A 25193-nucleotide genomic window follows, 5' to 3' on the forward strand; every position below is an offset into this window, starting at 1 on the left:
GTCCTCCTACACACATCACACATATACAGCGTTTTTTCGAGGTTTGCCTCGAGTTTCCACATATCATATACCTCTATCAGCTTTCTACTCATATATTCCTGATCTTCGTAGTATTGTACAAAGAATATTTTTTACTTGTACATCTTTAATAGATATAATTTTTGTCATAAACTTATTTCCTCCATTTCTTGGCAACTCGCAATCCCATCAATCTAAAAACTATGAGTATTAGATTTTTGATGATATTAATATGTGATACTAAAGATGATACAGTTCGTCTTAATCAACAAAGCCTTCTTCTGGCAGCTCCTTTTCCTGTGGGTGTGTTTATTTCACGAGAAAGACGTGTTTCGCTCTATCCTCTTGTGTCGACCTTTTCAAGTCTTAAATGGCAGTTCATAATCAATTTAGAGGTAATGTTTTCCCTACTTAAATCTAAAACAGGTTGTCTACCTTTGAAGTTGAAGCTAACGATCACAACAGAAGACTCCTGCATCAGTTTGTATATTTGATCCACCAGTGTAGATGTTAAAGTGTTATTTTCAGCCGTCGTATAGTCTGTGACATACTTCAGTAGAAGTGTGCTTTCTACTGCTTCACTTTAGAGTGCTCCATTTTTATAGAGAATCTCTCCGTTAATCCTATATAAGTTGTAACGTGAAAACCGACGCCACCTCTTAGCACTCCAATAGTCGCATGTCATCCAAGAGATGATGTAGACAGTCTGTCTGGACTAACCAGTTAATACTTTTGCATGCATTGAATAATCATCTTAGAGATGACATAAGCCCACTCTTGTAATAATCGGAGGCGCGACTACTGCAGTGTTAAATGTGACATTTTAAAGGTGGAAGGTTCAGTATGATTTCCATAGCCGCTATTGTGGGTAGTCTCCTCGACATATGCAACACAGTTTCTATTTAGATGTTTACGTACTTTTGACAAACACAGTGAAGAATTAAGAATCTCCTTCTGTAATACTAGTTCGCAATTATATTGAGTGCTACCTAAATAACACCCCCACATATTTACATTTGAAAGGTCTTCAGCATAGCCGACAGTGAAAAAATAATCTTCTTGAGGGCATTATATGGTAACTACCCTTTTAAAAGCCATATTTAAAGCCCTGTTATAATAAATGTTAATTTGATATCGGATTTGAATTACGTATTTAGTCCGAGATGGATCTACATTTACTAATGAACGTTACTGTAAACTAACAAAAATAGACATTGGCAAGGTTAGAATATTTTAAAACTATTAAATCAAAATACGCGTACGTTGTTTATTGTGTCTTATTAGTAACAGATTATTTTATAAAATTATTTTGTCGCTATTATTTCGTTGAGTTAATTATCAAATCAAAAATATCGTATATAACATATTTCTTTTTAAACGATGCTAAATGAACCAGTATTATTCGTATTTTTAATCGTTTATTTTGTCCTTTAGATTTGCTGAGTAATGTCGTCCTTTACTGGGTGTTCGCTCAGCTTTACTCAGCTCGGCAGAAACATTGTTATTATATCTAATTGTCAGTGTTTTTTAGTGTGACACAAATGATCTCCAGTTAAATATTTTTCATCATCATCGGCATGACAGTTTATTATGGATCCTGCAACGCTCCAAAAATCTCTTCCATTCTGCTCGATCTCTAGCACCTTACACCATTTGGACACCTTCAGGGTCTTGAGGTCATCCTCGACATCATGCATCCTACGCGCCAGGAGCGGCTCTGTTTCTTTTTCCCTCCGGATTACTTGTCGTGACTTTTTTGGTGACTTCTGAATTTGACATAAGATACACATTACAATTACTCTACGATGCTACAAGCGACTTATCAATATAGTTCTGACAATATATGTAGTTCAAAATTATATCTTCTGCACCACTGGCCCTGTTAGATCACGAATTTGAAAATCTTTTTGAGACCTTGTGTTCAAAGTGGCCCAGTGTTCGTTCAGCGTTTTGGCTCAAAGTCCACGCCTCCACTCTGTATACCCTGCGGGTAAGGCCTCATGAACAGAAGAGTCTCAGAAGATCATAAAGATACCTGTTTGCCACTTTTCCTTGTTAAAAGTCATGCCGCCTCTCTTTGCAGCTTGTTCCAGTACGATGAAAAATTCCTTCACGTCTCATTTACTGCTAATTATAATATCTATAATATCGGTGTATCCCGGTAGTTGTTACGATCTATAAAAGATCGTGCTGCCCCTTCTTATTTCAATTTCTCCGATCGCCTTTTCCAGTGCGAGATTAAAGAGTAAGCCTGACAGTGAATCTCCTGGTCTCAGGTCTTGCTTTATTTCGAAGGTCTTGGAGATTTTTTTTAATTGAGTTTCCAATCGTGGGGTACCTCACGATTAGTATCCAGAAACATTGCAGGAGCTGAAATTATATAGATGCAGAGATTCCAACCCTATTGCTGATACTACTGGGATTCTACGAGGAATTGTAACTTTATAATGAAAGTCTCATGTACAATTCTGTATTTCAAATATGACAGTTATTGGGTGACAATATTTAGTGTCGCTGCAGGATGGCAACAGGTGTAAAAAGACCTGTTTCATCATGCTTTGTTCAGATTTACGTAATCGTCGGGAATGGAAAAAGCAGGAATATTTACACTTTCAATAAAAATACTTAACACGTCATAAATTATTTAATGTAATAATACTTGTTAAGTAAATAAATGTTTATTTACCATTTAGTACTAATTTATTTTAGAACTATTGACCTATGAAACACATATTGATTAACTTGCAAAATATGGAATCTAAAATATTGAAAATTTGCAAAATATCAGCCAGAATGACAAAAAGGCACAAAATGTCACACTTCAATTTCTCCAAGACCAAAATCAAATTCATACAAATTTACTTTTTCGTTACCGGGAGAATCATCTACAGAGTTTGTACTTCAAGGCCAAACGATTAATTAACACATTTACCGAGTTCTTGATAGACTATGAAAAAGGGTCATGTGTGAGACCAAGCATCAAGAACAAATAGCTGTTACATCACTGCAATGCGCGTTGACATACTGCAATTTCAATAAACGATTTTTTGATTAGTAAACATATTTATATGGCTCCTCGGTTCCCTCGACTTTTTCTCTTCCATAAATACCACTTGTATTAGATGTATCCTCACAGCTGAAGTGCTCTAGTAACCGACTTAAACCATAGCTTGTCAAGGAAGTTATTTTGAGCAAAATACTATTGAATCTAGTACATTCCTCATATTAGCCTTGTGAGATGCAATGAATGTTCTAAAAAAATACGTTTAATAAAAAAGAACAATAAATAAAGAAGATACTACGTCGAAAATAATCTATCCATCTCATCGTCTGGAGTTAAACTTTAAAAGGTTCAAACAGCCAGCAGTAATCTCTCTTAATTAGTGTATTAACGTTCAATGTCACGGTTTCAACCGCGTCGTCTAGCGAATGAAATCACCAGTGAAAAGGTGCTACTATTAGTATTTGAAATTAAATTGTGTATTTGCTGATGATCGCTTTCCATCTGTTGAAGAGATTCTCATTATTTGTTTTACGGCCCGTGCAAAATCAACTTAACCGTAAAGAGACGACCTCTTTGTTGATTTTTATTAACGAATAAAATTACGCACGCGCTTACAAGAGAAGTAATCTGTCTGCTAAATCTGATTATGTAATTGGCCTCCGCGAAAGGTGTAAAAATAAATCCTCACAGAGAGAGATTTGCTATCGCAGAAATCGATTTGCACATATAAACGTGTGCGGTTTGTGTATATAAAATACACGGCTTTTATTTTTAGGTTTTAGAGTTGTTATTGTGAAAATCACGTTAAAGTTTTTTTTTATATTCGTTGGTGTTGAGTGATCGTTACAAAAATTTAAAACAATACTTTTCGTGTCTATTCGAATTGTAAATGAGATTTACAGGACGAGACGGGGTTTTATGTTTTGAAATAATCTCTAGCTGTGACTGTGTAACTCTCGGCATTCATCTCCAACGAATATAGAATAAAGGAAGTGACTATTTTAGCCATAGATAGATAGCGACGGTGACGTGCGTGATTCAGCGACAATATGCAGGTGTCGTCATTCTACAGTGTTTAAACATCTTTTATGCCAATCCACGCTTTTCCACTTGACCTCATTAAAAACATGCAAACTTCCTAAAGTGTAAATCAATAAAGACTTCAAAAAATTTTACTTTCAAACCCGATTTTGGTGCGACAATAATTTATACGCAGTTAAAACATTTGTTTATGCTTCTATTTTTGGACTCAGCTTTCATATTTTAAACAAGAATGGGTACATTTTATTGTCGCTTTCTTTAAGGTTGTCTTTGAAATGGAGAAAGTGTTACAGGAATATTGAAAATGGGGTATTTAAACGAGTTTGTTGTTACTTTTTCTTGTTATTATAAATTAGGCAAGATTTTATGACAATGTAAATATGCAATGTTACGTGTTAAAACAAAGGTTATTATATCGGTATGTTTATTTGATAAGTTATCTTATCAATTTTGGTTATATTCGTTAATTAGGAATAATAATGAAGCAGTTTTAATTGTTAATTTTTAATATATTTTTTTCTGTCTAAAATGTATTTATAAGATCGAGTTCAAAAACAAATTTATAATAACATTTATTGACGTCACTATTCAAAAAAACAGTTCCATGTACAAACTGACACCATTTCACTAGAAATCTAATCGGTCCCTTTCTTGTATAATTTTCAGACGTGGATTGACGCCCCCGCATCGTGTAAAATCGATTTCAATGGCAACGTTCACTCCAGAAGAAATAGAATTAATGCAACAAAAAGGTAACGAATATTGTAGACGCACGTGGTTGGGTTTGTATGAGGGACAACCGTTGACGGAAGGTGCCCCTAGAGATGAACAGCACGTGCACGACCTTATGGTAGAAAAATATGAGAGGAGGAGATATTATGTGGAGCCAGCCACGGCTGCTACGTTAGCAAACGGCGGTGGCTCTTCACAACGCGTAAAACCGTCGACTCTCAACAGTAGTAGTAGTAGTTTTGTTTCGGAATCGAAGCCGATCAGGTTAAACGGAATGGTTGCCGAGAAGAACGAAAAGAATTTGTTGCCGAGGCCGAACGGTATCTCGAGGCCGATCGTTAATGGAAATGGGGTAAATAATAATAATGGGTTTGTTGGAATTGTTGCATTGGGAAAACAAGAACAGTTTGTTGCAAATTTCGATCAAGCCGACATCTTCAATGCTACTAATAATAATGTTATTAGTAACGGAAAAAGATTTTTAGAAGATCAACAACATTATCAACAACAGCAACCACAACAACCATCATTTGCGAATTTTGAAAATAATCCAGTCTTTAATACTCCAGCAAGTAAGTTATCTTTTATTTTTTCTTTAATTTTTAATTTCTCTTTGAACCAAATACTTTTTAATTGGAAAAGATAATTATCAAGAAAAGATACTGGAATTTTAGTTTTCTGACTTTCTATTTATATATATATATCTTGGGTTGAGTTTAAATTTGTAGTAACTCGTCAATTTTATTTTAAGTTTCTAAACTTTTCGGTCTGCTTACAAAATATTTAATAAATATTTAAAATATTTAATTTTAAATCAAAAATGAACCTAACTTGAATTGATTGATCAAAACTTAAGTTTTACAAGATTCCTCGATTAGCCTGCATCTGAAGACGCACTGATAAGTCCGAAACATTCTAATTCTATGTTCTCGTTTTAATTGCTATTCAGCGTTAGATTGCTGTATATTTTTATTGGATTAATTAATTTTTTTGGAAACTAGAATTAACACGACCTAGAACTAGAATCATTCAGGTTTAGCCATACGTCTCTTAAGACGGCTAAACCCGAATGTTTCTAGTACTAGATCTAGTGTTAGGTCTAATGCTAATGTTAGTTCTAGTTTTACTTGTTATTCTACGTTAGGTTGTTGTATATTTTTTATTGAACTAAAACTAGAACTAACACTAGACCTACAACTAGAAAGTTTCGAGTTCTAGATCTAGTGTTAGTTCTAGTTTTAATCGTTATTCAGCGTTAGATATGTTCTTATTCAACGAAAACTAACACTAGTCTTAGAACTAGAATCATTCGGGTTTAGCCGCACGTCTGTTAAGACGGCTAATCCCGAATGTTTCTAGTTCTAGTGTTAGTTCTAGTTTTAGTTGTTATTCAGCACTAGATTGTTGTATATTTTTTATTGAACTAAAACTAGAGTTAACTAATAAAGAACACAACGTTGTAGATTTGCTGTTCGAATTTGTATGCATTAAAATTATTCATTCAAACAGTTTAAAGTGCAAATTAAAAATTTTTCATATAACAGACACTCCTTTTCCCGTATTAATCCGTTATATCAAAGTGTATTTAATTTTATCAGATTTTTTAAAAAATTTATTACAAAAAATCAGATAATACTATTTATTAAATTAAAATAGATTACGATTGTTAGATTCGGACGAGGTCATGAGGTTTCAACTCCATCAAACACTTATTTGACGTGCGGGTTAACGACCGGGAAGTTTTTTATTAGCCACACACCAAGACTACAATTTCACCGTACTTATTACATTTAAAACCGTTTCATTACCACCCATTCAGAGATTCATAAATAAATTCTTCCGTCATCATTAATTCCCGATCTACCTGCATATTTCCTCATAACCATTTTCACACATCGTCTATTTAAATCGGTCGTTGCTTGTGGCGTATGTACGCAACTTCCGCTAGTCTTCGGGTCGATGTCACGTGTTCCTGGGCAAACCGATAATATTCATTCCTACGTAATTTGAAGTACTTAAAGCGTTTAAAATAAAAAGCTTTTCCGTTTGGTTCGATTATTTCTTGTTAAAGTTGTTTGAAAATTGGTATTATAAACGGCTTTAGTTATAGGCGAAACGAAAGTTCTCGAAACCACCGTCCCAGTTACCAGAAACGTCATTGAGGCTAAGTTCAACGGCAATTGCTCACTCACTTCGACTTGTAGTAGCTTTTAGCTTTCTAAAGTTTCAATCTAAATTAAAATTTAGTTCACGTATTTGCAAAATAAATATATAACGTAAATAAATATGTATAAATAGTTCAATCTTTGTATTTCCTCAATGTTTTTATCTTATCGCTGAAAACGTGGTCGAAATCATAACAAAAATTTCAGACGGTTTCTCAACAATTTTGAGGCGCCATAACAAGCGGTGATTAAAGTACAGAAGAACAGCAGCAGGTCCTTGTGGCGTCGGACAAAGGATAATTTGCATTTAAATGTACCGACGATGTGAGGACGCCACGGGTCAATGGGTCATCGAGAGAGGTTAAGGCGTCGGTATTTGGGACGGATATATTTGGATCAATCATTCAAATTGGTGAATTGAGTCTGGATAAATTTTAATCGATTTCACGTGATTTTTATTTTATAAAAATCGTCTTTGTTTGATAATTAAAAAAATTAGATAGATATCTATCTAGATATTTTTTTAATTCTTATCAGTTGTGAATAATTTAGCCTTTCTATTGAATGAAAATTTCGAAATTTCGATACCTAACAAATCTCATTTTAGTTTTGAAGTTGATTTGTAAGGATGAATTTGGTTTGCCCATTTGGCTTTTGTGTCAATTGGCATCTTTCCAATGTGATTTTTAATAAATTTTATTTCAATGAAAACACCTAATTTAGCACAACTTGCACAACTTTTTATCGAGAGTTCTTGGGTCACACAATGGATGACAACGATTCTCCAGATGATGGTCTTCACCGTTAGAAACCGGTACAAGAAAAATAAAAACATACCTTGAATGCAAAATTAATTTTTTAAACCAACCCTAAGTTAGTGTCGGACTTAAAATTATTTGCATTACATTTTTTTTTACAACTAGTCGAGATATTTGTTCGCAACCTGTATTTCGGGTTTAACAAGGGGGATACCACGATAACTAAACCATCAATTTTAATGATTTTTTGTTGAATGGAGTGGCCAAAATATTCAGCGGTTATACCAATGGGTCTTAGTGCTTAAAAAATCTAGATTTGACTTATACCAAGACTATTAAACAAACAATGACGTTCCCCTAGAGGTGGCCATTATAATTTTTTTATTTCATAGATTTTTTGGCAAAAAATAAAACAATATTTTGATTCGAGACTTCGAATGCAAAAATGTTGAAATAAAGTTGTGAGAAGTTTGTACATAAAATCCTGCCAATTGAAATATCGACTTCTACATTCTCTATTGTATGGAGCAAGTTAATCCAAAATATAGAGATTTTTGTCTATCATAAGTTGTTTTTTGATAGCATTATTTATGTTAAACTTTTGATAAAATTCTAATCCATGTCAATAGCACACCTCAGGATGCCTGCAAAAAAGGTTCTACCCACAGAACAAGCCCGTATAAAGTAATCTTCACTGATGTTTTAGAAAATAAAAAATTTCTACGGATGAAATCATATCAAAATATATCTTACAAAAAGGACCTATGTTAATTATATCTTTCTTTTAACGCGGGTTGTGAAAGTGTTAAACAACCGAAGAGAAAAGCAGATGTCTAACGCAGCAAAGATAAATAACTATTTTGCACAAAAGAACGCAGTAACGGAACTATCGATATCAAATTTAGTCCGCTGCTAACACCTACATATATACTAACAACGATACTATATACCCAGGGATATACACTGTGTTAATTAATTATCGTACCCGATAATTACCCGATTATTGGTTGCAAGTATGCAACCAATATCACAGTGTAATACGCATCATACGCAAATCGCGTATTGCATTAAAAATACTGTCATATTGGTTGCATACTTGCAATGATGACGTCGGGTACGATAATTAATTAACACACTGTATATTCCCGATGCGACAGAAAAACTATTTCTAAGTGAGCACATTACTTATTCAATCCGGCACTATTCAGGAATTTTAAGAAGAAATGTTTCGAGAAATACTTTCGCCTGAGGATCAAATGTGATATTGGATCTAAAGAAACCTAAGATTAGTCAACTTTTATTGTAGTTTCAAATTATTTCTCCGAACATGGTGTTTAGAACTTGTACAAAATACTTTCAACAATAAAGGAAGAGTCTGGAACTTGTGATGCATACGTTTGGAGAGAATCGAGAAACCACAACGGCGACTATTATTTCTATCTTGGTAATATCACTGGTATCAACGGGAATAGGCAAAAAGTGGAATTATCTTGGCCTCTCTCCTGCAACATGCTCTGCTCCTCATTCAACCGCCATTTCAATCACTACCAAAGATTTTTGAAAGTGAACTTCATTGTTTCTTAGAAAAACTAAGATTTTCTCTGTAATAAAGTCGCCATAAAAACTTACTAATCCATTTTGAGTTTCTGGTGATGTATAAACTACATTTCCTTGACATTTTTCCAAATGTCAAAACAAATTTTTTGGTTTTTCATGGTAACAACTTTACCATTGGGTTTTGCTGATGCTGTATTTTGTTAAAAGCTTAATTATGAATGATCCTTTCACTGAACCAGCGAGAGGAGGAAATAATACGTAATTGTTGGACTAAGCTATCCATGGAGCGTCTTCTGAACTGGTTCTTTAGGATACGAACTCAATCTTGTGGCAGCATCGATCATGTTTACGTGGTTTTTGATTTCAGTTAATCAGGTGCGCATTATTCTGGATTAGAATTCAGTTTCTTTAAATTAACTTATTGTCCAAGAAGATATCAATAGTTTACTTGGTAGTTTGATTGCACAGATTATGATGGTTTTATATTTGTATGGAAGACGATTCGTGTAATAATCGCTAATGTTGATCAATATGTTAGTGCTTTCTATTCGGTTCTTGGTCGGTGCGATTCTATCATGCATGCCCCTTTACGACCTTCTTGTTTTCTTGACTTAAAAAAAACTTTTATTGCGAATTTAAGTATAATTGCCGTAGAATGCTGTCAAAGAAAAATTTTTAATCTTTAGTGTCGTTTCAATCATCAAGCCATGTTTTGTCATAGATTGAAACAAGTGAAAATCTCACGTTGAAATATCTGCAAAGTACTCGACCTCTCATTTCAGCTCATCTACGACTTTATCGCATTCTTTGGCCCATTCTATTTGTTTTATTTGCAATTCACGGTTTAATTCCACTAATTATTGTTGATAACGAACAGCAGTTTCATTTGATGTCAAAAACTCATAATAGAGTACATGAATGTTTGGTTTTGTGGTTGATTTTGCTGGTTGTTTTGTGTCGGTCCATGATCAATAAAAAACTTCCTTTTCTGCCTTTCCAATAAAATTTCGCTTCTCCATATGCCGTCTATCTTTCTTTCTGGATCTCGCCCTTTTGATGTAAACGGAGTGAAACGGCTATAAGCTATGTTCAGCTCATCAGTGGGTGTCATCATTATCGAATATTAAAATTCTTTGACAATATTCCAAGCTTTGTCTTCGACATCAAAATCACCAGTTTTGAAACGTTGAAACCATTCGCGAAGGGTTCTTTCAGTCCATGATCTTCGGCGGCTATTTTTTCAAGTTCTTTAAGTTAAAGATAAAAAGTAAAAGAGCAATACTTGTGCGTATTCTTTTAGCATACTTTTACACGGGATAATTAGTTCAGGTAAGTGTTTGTGTTGTACGTCGCCTCTTTTGGAATCAATTACATGCAAAATTTTTCTTGTTCAAATCTTCGTAATGGCATTAGTCTAATATCTCTTTGAAATCGACACAGACCGTTCTGTTCCCTTGGTAAAAGTGAAAAATTTGCCAATAGTAGCATGACAGTTCGATTAGTCCGTGTTGTATGTTAATTGTTAGTTCTGTTTGTAACAAAAAGAATCCCAAATTGATGTTTTTGATTTTTGGGATTCTATTTAGTATTTTCTATCCCAAATGAACTTTAGGAATGAACTGATCCAATGGACGAATTTATAAATTTGAGAACGGCTACTTATCATCTAATAGATGAGATTCATCTATCACTGTTGAAGTAGTCTTCGCTTTGTACATCTGGTACCAAAAATTTCGCCGATCTTTTCTTGCGATAAAATTTTTTGTAAATCATAAAATAATAAATGTTTGTACTAAATCATGCCACAAGCCTATTTATTAGGTTTCTGATTTTACAATCTGCCTACTCCTAGTACAAAATTTCGCTTTTATTTCTTCACCATAAATCGCATAAGTTTAACATATAAACTCGACAGAACCAGCCATTGTTGCATATCTCAATTTCGCTGAACAAGCTAAGTATAGTTGCACTAGACCATTGATATTGACGTCTATACAGTTATATATACTCGGTATTATAGAGTTAAATCTGCTGCTGCTGTGAAAATATTATATATAAAAGCTACAATAACCGTTTTTGGTTTTTTAACATTTTCTACCAAATAATTGATGGCTTGTTAAACATTTAATAGAATGATTTTTAATACATTTAATTCAGTGCTACCACGGTAGAAATAAAAGTGACACAATGTGTTTTTTCGTTGAAATATCAATACATACAGCTATATTAGCGGAGAAAGTAATAGACTATATGAACCAATCGTTACTATCGCTTCTGTATTGTTCTGTGATTTTCCTTCTTATTATTATGGTGCAAAAACGATAATGAATGAACAAGAAAACAACGATATTGACATTTCATAAGTAGATAAAGAACAACCTTAAGAGAGGTTTTTACAGAAATATTTTGTATTTTACAAATCTACTATATGTGTTAAATTTGCTAATTTATTTATTGCTTAAATGCTACTTTTTCGCTGACACCAGTTATTTATGTTTAAAACTAAACTCTTTCCTCTTACTTCTATTTTATTACATTAAATCACTTCTACCCAAAATCCGTTGCGAATATCTCGGCCACGATTTATCATTAATGGCCTTGATAGAAGCGCTTCAGCTGCAACCTCTCGTCCGTCAATGATAAACAGTCGCAGCCTTGGTATAATAATCATTCTCGCCACAAAATTTCAAAAGTTTTTGTATCTTTTAACCTAACTCATATTAAGTACTTAATCCTAGAAATCTTTATTAATATTCTCCAGATAATTTATTTGTTGTGTTTTGATGCTGATTAAAAAAAATTAATTATGTTTATCCTTTGATGATAAAAATTCAAAATACTTGTAATCAACAATAAAAATTCTTTAGAAATTCAGTTACAAACAGTGATATGACGCAAGTTCGCCGTGGGTCATATCTAATAACTAGATTTCAGAAGAAAATGTTGTTTTTTGATGACGTTTTCGGATATAAAAATATATTCTTTGATTATTGTCATAAACAATTTCAACAACAAGCTTTTTAAAAACAATAACAATTCTACGAACGAAGATGCGATTCGAGAAGAATTGCGCAAATAATTTTAAAAAACTATACACGCGCCTCGATTAACAAACTATTCGACCTTCGATGAATTTATTATCGATAGCGTTACGATTGGATTTCCTGATGCTATTTTACGACCAAAACAAGTACACAATTTCCTAATAATTATTGTATCAAAGGCTGAAAACGCAACGCAAGGACCTTTGAAATCCGAATACGATTTATTATTCATCGCTAATTTTTTTTTATAGTTCTCGTGATAGTTGATACTGTTTCGGCGTCTACTCCCAGTTTAAAAGTTTGTAAACATTGCGTTATCATAATGTTAATAAAACATAAACTGTTTGTTTAATAACGTCACATTTAGAAAGTCATTAGAATTTTTACAAAATATTGTTGTTATTAAAATTCCAGTAACTTTATCTAAGATTTAGTACGTTTAAAATTAATTTTTTTTTTGATTTAATTTTGTGTTTGCACTTTAAACTTAAAAATAAAAATAATGAAATGGAACAAATAAGGAAGTGGTTTTTTTATAATCAAAAACCGCTAAACAAACTATAGAGTTATTACATAATTTTCTTCATGATAAAATTGAAATTATAGAGGGACAGATCAAAGAAATTTTTTTTATGCATGCGTTTTATAATGCACTTTGACCCGAATGGTCCCTCACAGCTTTAACTCTCTCTTTTATTCACACAATTTTCCACACGGAAGAAAAGAAACATTAACTTTAAAATTTCCCAAGAAACAACTCATTGTTTTTTCTTCTTAATATTTTTATAACGTTAAAGTTAATCTTTTTCCTTCTTCCTACAATAACAAATCAGATTTTACGCTGAACTCTACAGTGATCGTTGTTGCATGTTGCAGAGGACACTTTCAGCATATTCGACCTGCAGTTTTGCAGCAACAAAGGTCCGATGTTGAACCAAGTGCCTCTGTTTCCTAAGTGTAATGTTAACCGTTGGAGTAAGTCGGGTGTGTCACACTTATAATTAATTATAAAAATCACTTTTCTTTTTTTTTTATTATTTTTTTTTGTAATTTTTTTGTTATCAATTATTACACTTAATGCGACACAGCTCACTCCATTACTTACACCATATTTTATTTAGTTGTTAACGCGCCTCTTCACGCTTTCTGTTTTTGTATAAGCGCACTCTATGTACAGGGTGGGGCAGAAATGTATGGAAATTTGTATGCAAGCAAAAAAGTTTCACTTTTTGAATGTCATTCGAGAAATATGACTAACATGTTTAATACATTGTCTGCGTCGGAGTGAGTTATTATTTTTTCTTGGGATGACTTAAGTAGATTTTTTAGATTCGTCGTTTAAAAAACTGCGAAATAAAAAAAGTTGTTTATGCAATAATATTGGCGCCACTGTGATGATGCGCTTAAGTCTTAAAAGTTTTGTATAAAATTGTTGTCTCATTTACATGGAAATAAAAATATGAAACTTTTTATGTTTGCTTGGAAAAATTGTATAATAATAGATATTTTTTGCAATCAGACAATTCAGATTTATTAATTAGTAACTTAACCCATTTTTTGTAAGACACTTTTGAGAAACACTTATGAAGGTTTTTACTAATATTAAATCCAACTGGTTCAACAAAAATATAGACTAATAATAGAATAGCTTAAAGATATTACAATTCCAGTGGATATCTTGAGATCATGCTGGTCAAGGAACACTCCGAGGTATTGAAGTGTCACATCGACTATCGATTGAGATAGATTTTATCGAATTTTTACGAAATATGTATAGTGATACTTTCTAATGATAACCACATCGTGCACGAAATTGTTATATAACGAAGCCGCTAGAACACTAGCTTAAATGTACACTACATATTTCTCATACATGACAAGATAATATGTTTCATTATATTCTTCAATAACTTGTAGTTTTAATATCCCCGGATTATTATTATTATTATTGCTGCCGGGTTGAGGAGAGCGGCCCCTCTCGTTACCGCGACCTATAAGATCTATTGTAACTTTAGCCCTCTAAAGGTTTAGGGCAAATGTAGGTCCTTAATGAACCTTAGTATTGTCCTGAGGTCTTGAACCTTTATATCGGTAGGTAACAGGGGAGTTTTACCGAAGACGTTGTGCCTTAGACGGCCTTTGACGACGCAATTGCACAGTATATGTTCAGCAGTTTCTGACTCGTCGTTGCATAGTCGACAAGTTTGATCCTCAGCTTGTCCAATGTGGAAGAGGTGGTATTTTAGGGGCACATGGCCGGTCAGGTAGCCTGAGAGCGTTCTTAGATCCCCTTTGCTGAGGCATAAAACCTCTTTGGTTTTGTTTTGCGACGGAGTTATCATACTCTTCGCTTGTCTGTGACCTGGAAGTTCTTTCCAGCGTAAGGCTATCTTTGAAGCCTCCCAGTTGTTGATTATTTGTTTTAGGTGGCTTTTTTGTAGTCCACATCCAGGTTGGGGTCCAATGAAGGGCGTGTTTGCTGCCTCTTTGGCCAGCTTGTCGGCCTTCTCATTGCCCTCAATGTTGCTGTGACCTGGAACTCGCCATAGGGTAACATCATTGCCCCTAGCGAGTTCTCTCAGGTTGTTGGTACACTCCCTGATCAGTGCGGAGCCACACGTGTAGGTCTGAATTGCCTTTAAGGCGGCCCGACTGTCTGTGAAAATGATTATGGATGCACCTTTTTGTCCCTTCTGTAGGTTCAAAGCGGTGCAGAAGTTTATAGCAACAACTTCTGCTTGGAAAATTGTTAAGTCCAAGCTGAGGGGCAATTTGATGTGGCTATTTGGTCCACTGATGCCCATGCCTACTCCAGATCTTACTGTCTTTGAAGCATCGGTGTACCAGGCTAGGGCTCCTCTTTTTAGTTGAGGCCCTCCCTTCGCCCAATCATCCCTGCTACTAAATATGACCTTATACGGTTGGTTGAAATTGTATTCCGTCGGTATGAGGTCCGTTTTAATTTCAATCAGGTGATTTAGACATGGGTCCTTGAGGATCTCAAGGTGTCCTCTGAAGTTACCGTGCATCAACTTGAGTGAAGAAACTGTTTTCAGTGATAAGGCACTTAAGGCTGCCTCCTTTTGTATAATGGCAGATCTGGTTTGCCATGTTGGCCTTTTTCCTCACCTTATCTAAGTGTGAGTTCTAGTTTAGTTTACTGTCAAGTATTACCCCTAGGTATTTAGTTTCTGTTTTGAGGTTAATAGTTCTGCTTTCAATGGAGGGTGCTTTTATTTGTAGCTTCCTTCTCCGAGTGAAAGGGACTATTTCGATTTTATTGGGATTGATGCTGATTCCATTGCTTCTGCACCAAGTACTGGTGAGTAGTAGGGCTTTCTGCATTAGCTGAGTTATGATTGAATCATATTTACTTCGGATTGTGATTACCAGGTCATCAGCATACCCTTGTATCTTAAATCCGTTTTTAGTTAGGGTGTTCATCAAGTCATCAACTACCAGGCACCATAGTAGAGGTGATAGCACTCCCCCTTGGGGACATCCTCTTAGCGCCTTTATAGTCAGCGACTCGCCTCCCAGACTGGCTGTGATCTGCCGACTTTTCAACATGGCTATACACCACTTGATTGTCGACCGATGTATGTCTTTTACGTTTAGAGCCTTCTCTATGGATTCATATGAGGTGTTATCAAACGCACCCTCTATATCTATGAAAGCACAAAGGGCTATCTCTTTGGTTGCAATTGCCTTCTCTAAGGTGCTAGTCAAACCATGGAGAGCGGTAATTGTTGATTTTGCTTTCTGGTAAGGATGTTGGCTAGGGTGGAGTGGATTTGTGACAAGCACTCCATTCCTTAGGTATTGATCGATTACCTTTTCCATCTCTTTGAGGAGAAATGAAGTTAGGCTAATTGGTCTGTATGCCTTGGGGTCCGCGTTTGAACGCCTACCACCTTTAGGTATGAAGACCACCTTTACTTTCCTCCATAGAGTGGGTATATAGCTAAAGCTGTAGCTAGCTATATATAGGGATATTATTATTGGGAGAAGGTCTTCTAAGCCTTTTTGCAGAAAGATAGGCAGAATTCGGTCTCCTCCAGGCGATTTTAGGGGCTTGAAATTCGATCCCCGGATTACCGGTTTCAAATATTTTTATCAGTTCAGCAGACTAGCCAGTTCTTTAGAGGTGTTAAGAGTTTGCAAATTTAATGTTTGTATAATAGCTAGACTCAAAGAATTGAGCATAGCTTCTGAGATATCTCTTGCTAAAACTATGATTATGGAGCTCATTTTTTCGCTGAAGTGTTTTATAGTTCATTTGTGCTTCCGAAACTAATTTGATATGCATTATCTTGTAAATTCTTCTATGGACCACTCTAGAAAAGATCTTATAGGGCGGTAATTATTAACACTTATTTTATGTTCTTTCTAAGAAATTACAACATTTTTTCTTGTATTTAATGTATGCATGAATGATAATGCTGATAAGTTAATTTGTTGGTAATTCATTTCTTGATCTCTTATTATTAACTCTTAGCTCCTAAGTATCAATTTTGATGTGTTTTAGAATCAAAATTACTTGATGTGATTTGGGTTTCGATCTTGATCAAAGCAAATCGTTGGAATTATCTGATGTATCTCTATGATGAAGTATCGCTATGATAAGATGTTACAGATCGTGTTCTTCCGTTCTTCTGGGGCCATTTTAAGCGCTCTTCTTGAGACGTTTTGCTAGAAGACTTTAACGCAAGTACTTTGAAAGATGATTTATCTACGGTTGTGAAGTTAGCCATAGATTCTAGCCATAGATTTAAAAATCGAAAAATGACCGATTTTTGCAACTCGAAACGCAAATTAAAATTCATATTTGAGTTTAGCACTCTTAGAATAACCCGTATACAAAAATTTACGGGGGGGTGTTTTCATTTAAGGGAGTAAAAAAATCCCAAAGTTGTGAACATTGCGTGCGCGCGTATACTGTTCGACCAAAATCGAAAAATGACTAATTTCTGCAACTCGAAACGCAAATTAAAATTCATATTTGTGTTTAGCGGTCTTAGAACAACCCGTATACAAAAATTTACGGGGGGGTGTTTTCATTTAAGGGAGAAAAAAAATCCCAAAGTTGTGAACATTGCGTGCGCGCGTATACTGTTCGACCAAAATCGAAAAATGACTAATTTCTGCAACTCGAAACGCAAATTAAAATTCATATTTGTGTTTAACGGTCTTAGAATAACCCGTATACAAAAATTTACGGGGGGGTGTTTTCATTTAAGGGAGTAAAAAAATCCCAAAGTTGTGAACATTGCGTGTGCGCGTATACTGTTCGACCAAAATCGAAAAATGACTAATTTCTGCAACTCGAAACGCAAATTAAAATTCATATTTGTGTTTAGCGGTCTTAGAACAACCCGTATACAAAAATTTACGGGGGGGTGTTTTCATTTAAGGGAGAAAAAAAATCCCAAAGTTGTGAACATTGCGTGCGCGCGTATACTGTTCGACCAAAATCGAAAAATGACTAATTTCTGCAACTCGAAACGCAAATTAAAATTCATATTTGTGTTTAGCGGTCTTAGAACAACCCGTATACAAAAATTTACGGGGGGGTGTTTTCATTTAAGGGAGAAAAAAAATCCCAAAGTTGTGAACATCGCGTGCGCGCGTATACTGTTCGACCAAAATCGAAAAATGACTAATTTCTGCAACTCGAAACGCAAATTAAAATTCATATTTGTGTTTAGCGGTCTTAGAACAACCCGTATACAAAAATTTACGGGGGGGTGTTTTCATTTAAGGGAGAAAAAAAATCCCAAAGTTGTGAACATCGCGTGCGCGCGTATACTGTTCGACCAAAATCGAAAAATGACTAATTTCTGCAACTCGAAACGCAAATTAAAATTCATATTTGTGTTTAGCGGTCTTAGAACAACCCGTATACAAAAATTTACGGGGGGGTGTTTTCATTTAAGGGAGAAAAAAAATCCCAAAGTTGTGAACATCGCGTGCGCGCGTATACTGTTCGACCAAAATCGAAAAATGACTAATTTCTGCAACTCGAAACGCAAATTAAAATTCATATTTGTGTTTAGCGGTCTTAGAACAACCCGTATACAAAAATTTACGGGGGGGTGTTTTCATTTAAGGGAGAAAAAAAATCCCAAAGTTGTGAACATTGCGTGCGCGCGTATACTGTTCGACCAAAATCGAAAAATGACTAATTTCTGCAACTCGAAACGCAAATTAAAATTCATATTTGTGTTTAGCGGTCTTAGAACAACCCGTATACAAAAATTTACGGGGGGGTGTTTTCATTTAAGGGAGAAAAAAAATCCCAAAGTTGTGAACATCGCGTGCGCGCGTATACTGTTCGACCAAAATCGAAAAATGACTAATTTCTGCAACTCGAAACGCAAATTAAAATTCATATTTGTGTTTAGCGGTCTTAGAACAACCCGTATACAAAAATTTACGGGGGGTGTTTTCATTTAAGGGAGAAAAAAAATCCCAAAGTTGTGAACATCGCGTGCGCGCGTATACTGTTCGACCAAAATCGAAAAATGACTAATTTCTGCAACTCGAAACGCAAATTAAAATTCATATTTGTGTTTAGCGGTCTTAGAACAACCCGTATACAAAAATTTACGGGGGGGTGTTTTCATTTAAGGGAGAAAAAAAATCCCAAAGTTGTGAACATCGCGTGCGCGCGTATACTGTTCGACCAAAATCGAAAAATGACTAATTTCTGCAACTCGAAACGCAAATTAAAATTCATATTTGTGTTTAGCGGTCTTAGAACAACCCGTATACAAAAATTTACGGGGGGGTGTTTTCATTTAAGGGAGAAAAAAAATCCCAAAGTTGTGAACATCGCGTGCGCGCGTATACTGTTCGACCAAAATCGAAAAATGACTAATTTCTGCAACTCGAAACGCAAATTAAAATTCATATTTGTGTTTAGCGGTCTTAGAACAACCCGTATACAAAAATTTACGGGGGGTGTTTTCATTTAAGGGAGAAAAAAAATCCCAAAGTTGTGAACATCGCGTGCGCGCGTATACTGTTCGACCAAAATCGAAAAATGACTAATTTCTGCAACTCGAAACGCAAATTAAAATTCATATTTGTGTTTAGCGGTCTTAGAACAACCCGTATACAAAAATTTACGGGGGGGTGTTTTCATTTAAGGGAGAAAAAAAATCCCAAAGTTGTGAACATCGCGTGCGCGCGTATACTGTTCGACCAAAATCGAAAAATGACTAATTTCTGCAACTCGAAACGCAAATTAAAATTCATATTTGTGTTTAGCGGTCTTAGAACAACCCGTATACAAAAATTTACGGGGGGGTGTTTTCATTTAAGGGAGAAAAAAAATCCCAAAGTTGTGAACATCGCGTGCGCGCGTATACTGTTCGACCAAAATCGAAAAATGACTAATTTCTGCAACTCGAAACGCAAATTAAAATTCATATTTGTGTTTAGCGGTCTTAGAACAACCCGTATACAAAAATTTACGGGGGGGTGTTTTCATTTAAGGGAGAAAAAAAATCCCAAAGTTGTGAACATCGCGTGCGCGCGTATACTGTTCGACCAAAATCGAAAAATGACTAATTTCTGCAACTCGAAACGCAAATTAAAATTCATATTTGTGTTTAGCGGTCTTAGAACAACCCGTATACAAAAATTTACGGGGGGTGTTTTCATTTAAGGGAGAAAAAAAATCCCAAAGTTGTGAACATCGCGTGCGCGCGTATACTGTTCGACCAAAATCGAAAAATGACTAATTTCTGCAACTCGAAACGCAAATTAAAATTCATATTTGTGTTTAGCGGTCTTAGAACAACCCGTATACAAAAATTTACGGGGGGGGTGTTTTCATCTAAGGGAGTAAAAAAATCACAAAGTTCTGAACATCGCGTGCGCGCTTGGAAATTCAGAGTTTTTGATTATTAGGTTGAAAATATGTAAGAACGGATGTGAGAGTCATCTGGGCCAATTGTAGCCTTTGTCTTGAATTTTTTGAAAGATTCAACCATTTCGTCGTAACTGACTTCGGAGATACCAAAGGTGACAGAATTAGTATCATAAACAGCGTGATCGTTACCAGTAGGTTACCAAATGATGCAGGACAGTACATAGCCTCAAAATGATCGACAAATAAGTTAACTACTGTTGGCAAATCGGACACACTTAAGAGAGCCTGGAGATCTTATATTGTTTCTGCTTATATTAACAAAACGCCAAACGTTTTTTGGTTCTTTTCTTATGTCCCTCAGAGATTTGACATAAACTTGTGCGATGATATCTGCAATGAGTTTTTCTATACAATTTATGGTGGTGTTTTTTTAATCTAAGCATTCTTATTAGGTTAATTGAATGCCATACAGGATATTTCGAGCTTGCATGCTTGCCCTCAGATTTAAGTACGTGAGCGTCCAGGTCGTTGTATAATGCTTCATAAAAAACATTACAGTATTGTTCAACCGATGATAACGTAAATAGATGAGTCCAGTCGATGTTAAGCAGTACCTCGTACATGTCAGGCAGATAAGATAACATCTCGAGCTATCAAATGTGTAGGCACCGTTACCGAAATAGTAAGTAGTAATGCCGATTGGTAATTATCTTCTCGTACCAATGTAAAGTCTCACTGTTTAATTTGAAACTCAAGTTTGAGGAAGCAAGTATCAAATCAAGAGTTCTATCAATGATATTCATTACATTATTTAATTGCAGAAAGTCATTATTACTTCAATATTAAAATCACCCATGACTATGGTATCCAAAGACATATCCAACATTGATTCAATGTAATCGAAGGTGTAACTATACATACATTCCTCCAGGTGTAACAGGTGGGAAATAGCAGACAACAATGTTAAAGGCCGATTTCGTCTTTTTAAAGTCAATCCGTACAGCTTTCAAGTCAATTGATTCAATAGGACAGGAGGCAATCATGATATTCGAAGTAGCAACTCCGGAATTAACAGCCAGTAACATCTCTCCACCCTTATGGAAAGATCGATCACATCTAAAAACGTCATACCTGTCTGGAAAGATCTCGTAGTCTAGGACGCTCTTCTTGACCCAAGTTTCACTGAGAGCAGTAATATCAAAGTCTGATGCATCGACCAAAGTAAAAAATTTGTTTTGATAGTATATGTTGTACTCTTTCCGTTGGGAAGTTACTAGTTTTTCTTAACAATTCTCGGACATCCATTAATGAACTGTATTCTTAAATCATTTTCACCGTATTCAAAATCCGCATCTAACAAGGGAAATGAACAATCAAAGAAAATTTTGCGTAAACTTGTGGATGGGGCTCATTGGAAATAATTTAATTGGTCCTTATTTTTTGCCGGATGGTTTAATTAGCGCAGCATACAATGAATTTTTACATAACAATTTAATAGGCCTGCTTGACCATGTACCTTTAGAAAACAGATGTAATGTGGCTTTCCAGATGAATGCCTTGCACACTATTCCCAAAATGTTGAAAATTCATTAAATGAAATGTTTCCTAATGATTGGATTGGGAGAGGAGATCTAATTTCATAGCCTGCAAGGAGTCTTGATTTGACGCCCCTTGATTTTTATGTGTGGGGCCACATGAAAGAACATACACCTAACATACACCCTATGTTTACACAAGTCAACTCTAAGGATGAATTAATAGAAAAAATCAAAAACGAAGCATATGTTTTAAAAACGTTAATTACAATTACCTCCCCATAAATTTTTGTATACGGGTTATTCTAAGACCGTTAAACACAAATATGAATTTTAATTTGCGTTTCGAGTTGCAGAAATTAGTCATTTTTCGATTTTGGTCGAACAGTATACGCGCGCACGCAATGTTCACAACTTTGGGATTTTTTTACTCCCTTAAATGAAAACACCCCCCCGTAAATTTTTGTATACGGGTTGTTCTAAGACCGCTAAACACAAATATGAATTTTAATTTGCGTTTCGAGTTGCAGAAATTAGTCATTTTTCGATTTTGGTCGAACAGTATACGCGCGCACGCAATGTTCACAACTTTGGGATTTTTTTACTCCCTTAAATGAAAACACCCCCCCGTAAATTTTTGTATACGGGTTATTCTAAGACCGTTAAACACAAATATGAATTTTAATTTGCGTTTCGAGTTGCAGAAATTAGTCATTTTTCGATTTTGGTCGAATAGTATACGCGCGCACGCGATGTTCACATCTTTGGGATTTTTTTACTCCCTTAAATGAAAACACCCCCCCGTAAATTTTTGTATACGAGTTATTCTAAGACCGCTAAACTCAAATATGAATTTTAATTTGCGTTTCGAGTTGCAGAAATTAGTCATTTTTCGATTTTGGTCGAACAGTATACGCGCGCACGCAATGTTCACAACTTTGGGATTTTTTTACTCCCTTAAATGAAAACACCCCCCCGTAAATTTTTGTATACAGGTTATTCTAAGACCGTTAAACTCAAATATGAATTTTAATTTGCGTTTCGAGTTGCAAAAATCGGTCATTTTTCGATTTTTAAATCTATGGCTAGAATCTATGGCTAACTTCACAACCGTGATTTATCTATCTTACCTTCCCAAGCTACACATCTACCGTCTTCGCATATTCTCTTTGATCACATTGTACAGTCCTGTCCAAATAAAATTATACCATATTGTTAATTACTTGCTGAGTAATTTTCTAACCATGTACACATTTACTGTGATATGCTGATTATTACAAGTCGATTAGTGCCAGTGCAAGTCATATTTTCACCAGAAGTTATCCAAAAGTAAAATAAAAATGTTTTGAAGAACTCTAAGATCGCTCTATTACTATTATTAATTTATTTTAGTTAATGATAAATGAATTTCCTTTAGATATCGATAGTCTTAATTATGATCTTGCTAAAGCTCATTATTGATACCTGATTCTAAGCTTTGTGTTTGATACAAACCTCTAATATACAGATTTCCTGCATTATATGTATTGCGAGATAGTGTACATAATTCGCCCTTGATGGCGTTATTATTAAATTTTCGAAAGTTTTAAAAAAATATACTTATCTGCTACAATGTGTATTGTTTCATTTCTTAGGAAGACTAATTTGTAATAGCTTTTTCCTTTTATCCGTCTCAACCTGTATCTTAATAAGTTTAGCTATCTGTCAGTTCACAACCGATTCACATGGAGATAAAAGAAATTTAATTTTTGTAAAAACGTAATGCACATTAGATGGGCACATATTCACATTACATAAGAAAATTACCAATTCCGCAAATCCTTAGCTTCTGAGCACCTTTTCGGGTCTAGAGACACTTCCTAAAATAGCATCTAAAGTCACCGATGAGATATTATGATGTCGGAAAACCTAATAACCGAACAGATAATCCATGTCAGAATATTTTTCATCAAAGATATATGCTGATTGATATGACATAAAACTATGACAGTGTAATACCGGCCTAATAATCGATGAATTTATGAGAGATGTAGTGGTCTTAGTGCACAAAACAATTACATATTGCTACAATACACTAAGATAGCCCTGATATATAAAAGAATAACAGATAATATAACGGGTTTGCTAACTACAGTTTGTTGAAGAAATTCAAAGAACAGATAATCACCACACAAGATCTTCCAGACTTTCACGATTTAATGATATCGTTCCTACACCAAATAAATTTGTATTAATTGACAATAACAACAACTTTAATCTATCGAAGGAAATGCATCTCCGTTGCCATCTGTTTATTTACGAATATTTTATTTCAATCACTCATCAACTTAATACTTGGTGCCACAATCTCTCCAACAGGTGCTCGCGACACCATCCGTTTCATAATTTCTACTACACCCAAGATACGATGACGGATCACCCGATTCAAACAAGCCGAAGCAACGGTATCAACATCCTATGAAGTCTATTAAACGGTGCGATTAAGCCTTATAACACCATGCGGTCACTTGAGACTTCGCAATTTAAAATTTTTATATTTAAATTTCTTAAAAGTTACATAAAATACTTCAATTACGTTCTTTTGATATTGTACTTGTAATATTGGCGTTTCTCAACAGAAGGGGGGGTTCCCTGATTGTGACGTCTCTTGATACTTGAAAACGTTGCGTGAAGATGGTCAGAATGTTACTGCCAATATACACTCACTTTCACATGAAATATACCACCCATTAAGAATTAGACTGCAATTTTGAAACTTCGGTAAAATAATGCTTCATTATCAACTAAGAAACGATGAAAGTTTAGTTGAAAACAACAAAAATTAACATTTTTCAAGAAAAAGCTAGTTGTGGGTTGCATCCCCACGCGCTGCTTGGCATGTATTAACTCTTCTACCCATGCTCTCTATTAAGTGGTGGATATCCTCCTGGGGTATCTCGTTCCACGCAACCTCTAGATGGTGTCGAAGTTCATCCAGATTCTTAGGAGAGTACTTTTCTTGGTCGCCGAACCATCATATCCCAGACATGTTCAATCTGCGACAAGTCCGGTGACCGTGCAGGCCAGGGCAAAATCTGCAATCCAACCTGCTCCAGGAACTTTCTTGTAACCACAGCAATATGGTGTCTTGCATTATCCTGTTGGAAAGTGGCATTCTGCAACGTCTGCATGAAAGGTACTAACACCGGTTTCAGAATGTTGTCGATGCAACGATGTGCGTTTAATGTGCCTGGAATGAACGTAAGGGGTGACCTTCATCCAGCATATATCGCCCCCCAAACCGTAACCCCAGATGTTAAGGCTGTGTGTCGTCTTTGAACGAACTCCAAATTCACCCATCATTACGACCATCATTTACCCATAAACAAAACCTTGATTCATCACTGAAGACGATGTTATTCCATTTATGAACCCACCCTTGACGTTTTTCACACCATGCAAATCTGGCTGCTTTATGGGG

General features: G+C 35.1%; 1 protein-coding gene across 2 annotated transcripts in view; it reads left to right on the top strand.

Annotated features, from left to right (window-relative positions):
• Nucleotides 1–25193, top strand: part of LOC111423700 (Arf GTPase activating protein drongo) — a 47446-nt gene that overhangs the window by 11376 nt on the left and 10877 nt on the right. For both annotated transcript variants that reach the window (XM_071196304.1, XM_023057000.2), the window contains exon 2: nucleotides 4730–5367. In XM_071196304.1, the coding sequence (XP_071052405.1) occupies nucleotides 4730–5367 (638 nt within the window). The remainder of the gene's footprint in view (nucleotides 1–4729; nucleotides 5368–25193) is intronic.

This window comes from Onthophagus taurus, chromosome 6 (genome assembly GCF_036711975.1).
Source record: "Onthophagus taurus isolate NC chromosome 6, IU_Otau_3.0, whole genome shotgun sequence".
Lineage (NCBI taxonomy): Eukaryota > Metazoa > Arthropoda > Insecta > Coleoptera > Scarabaeidae > Onthophagus > Onthophagus taurus.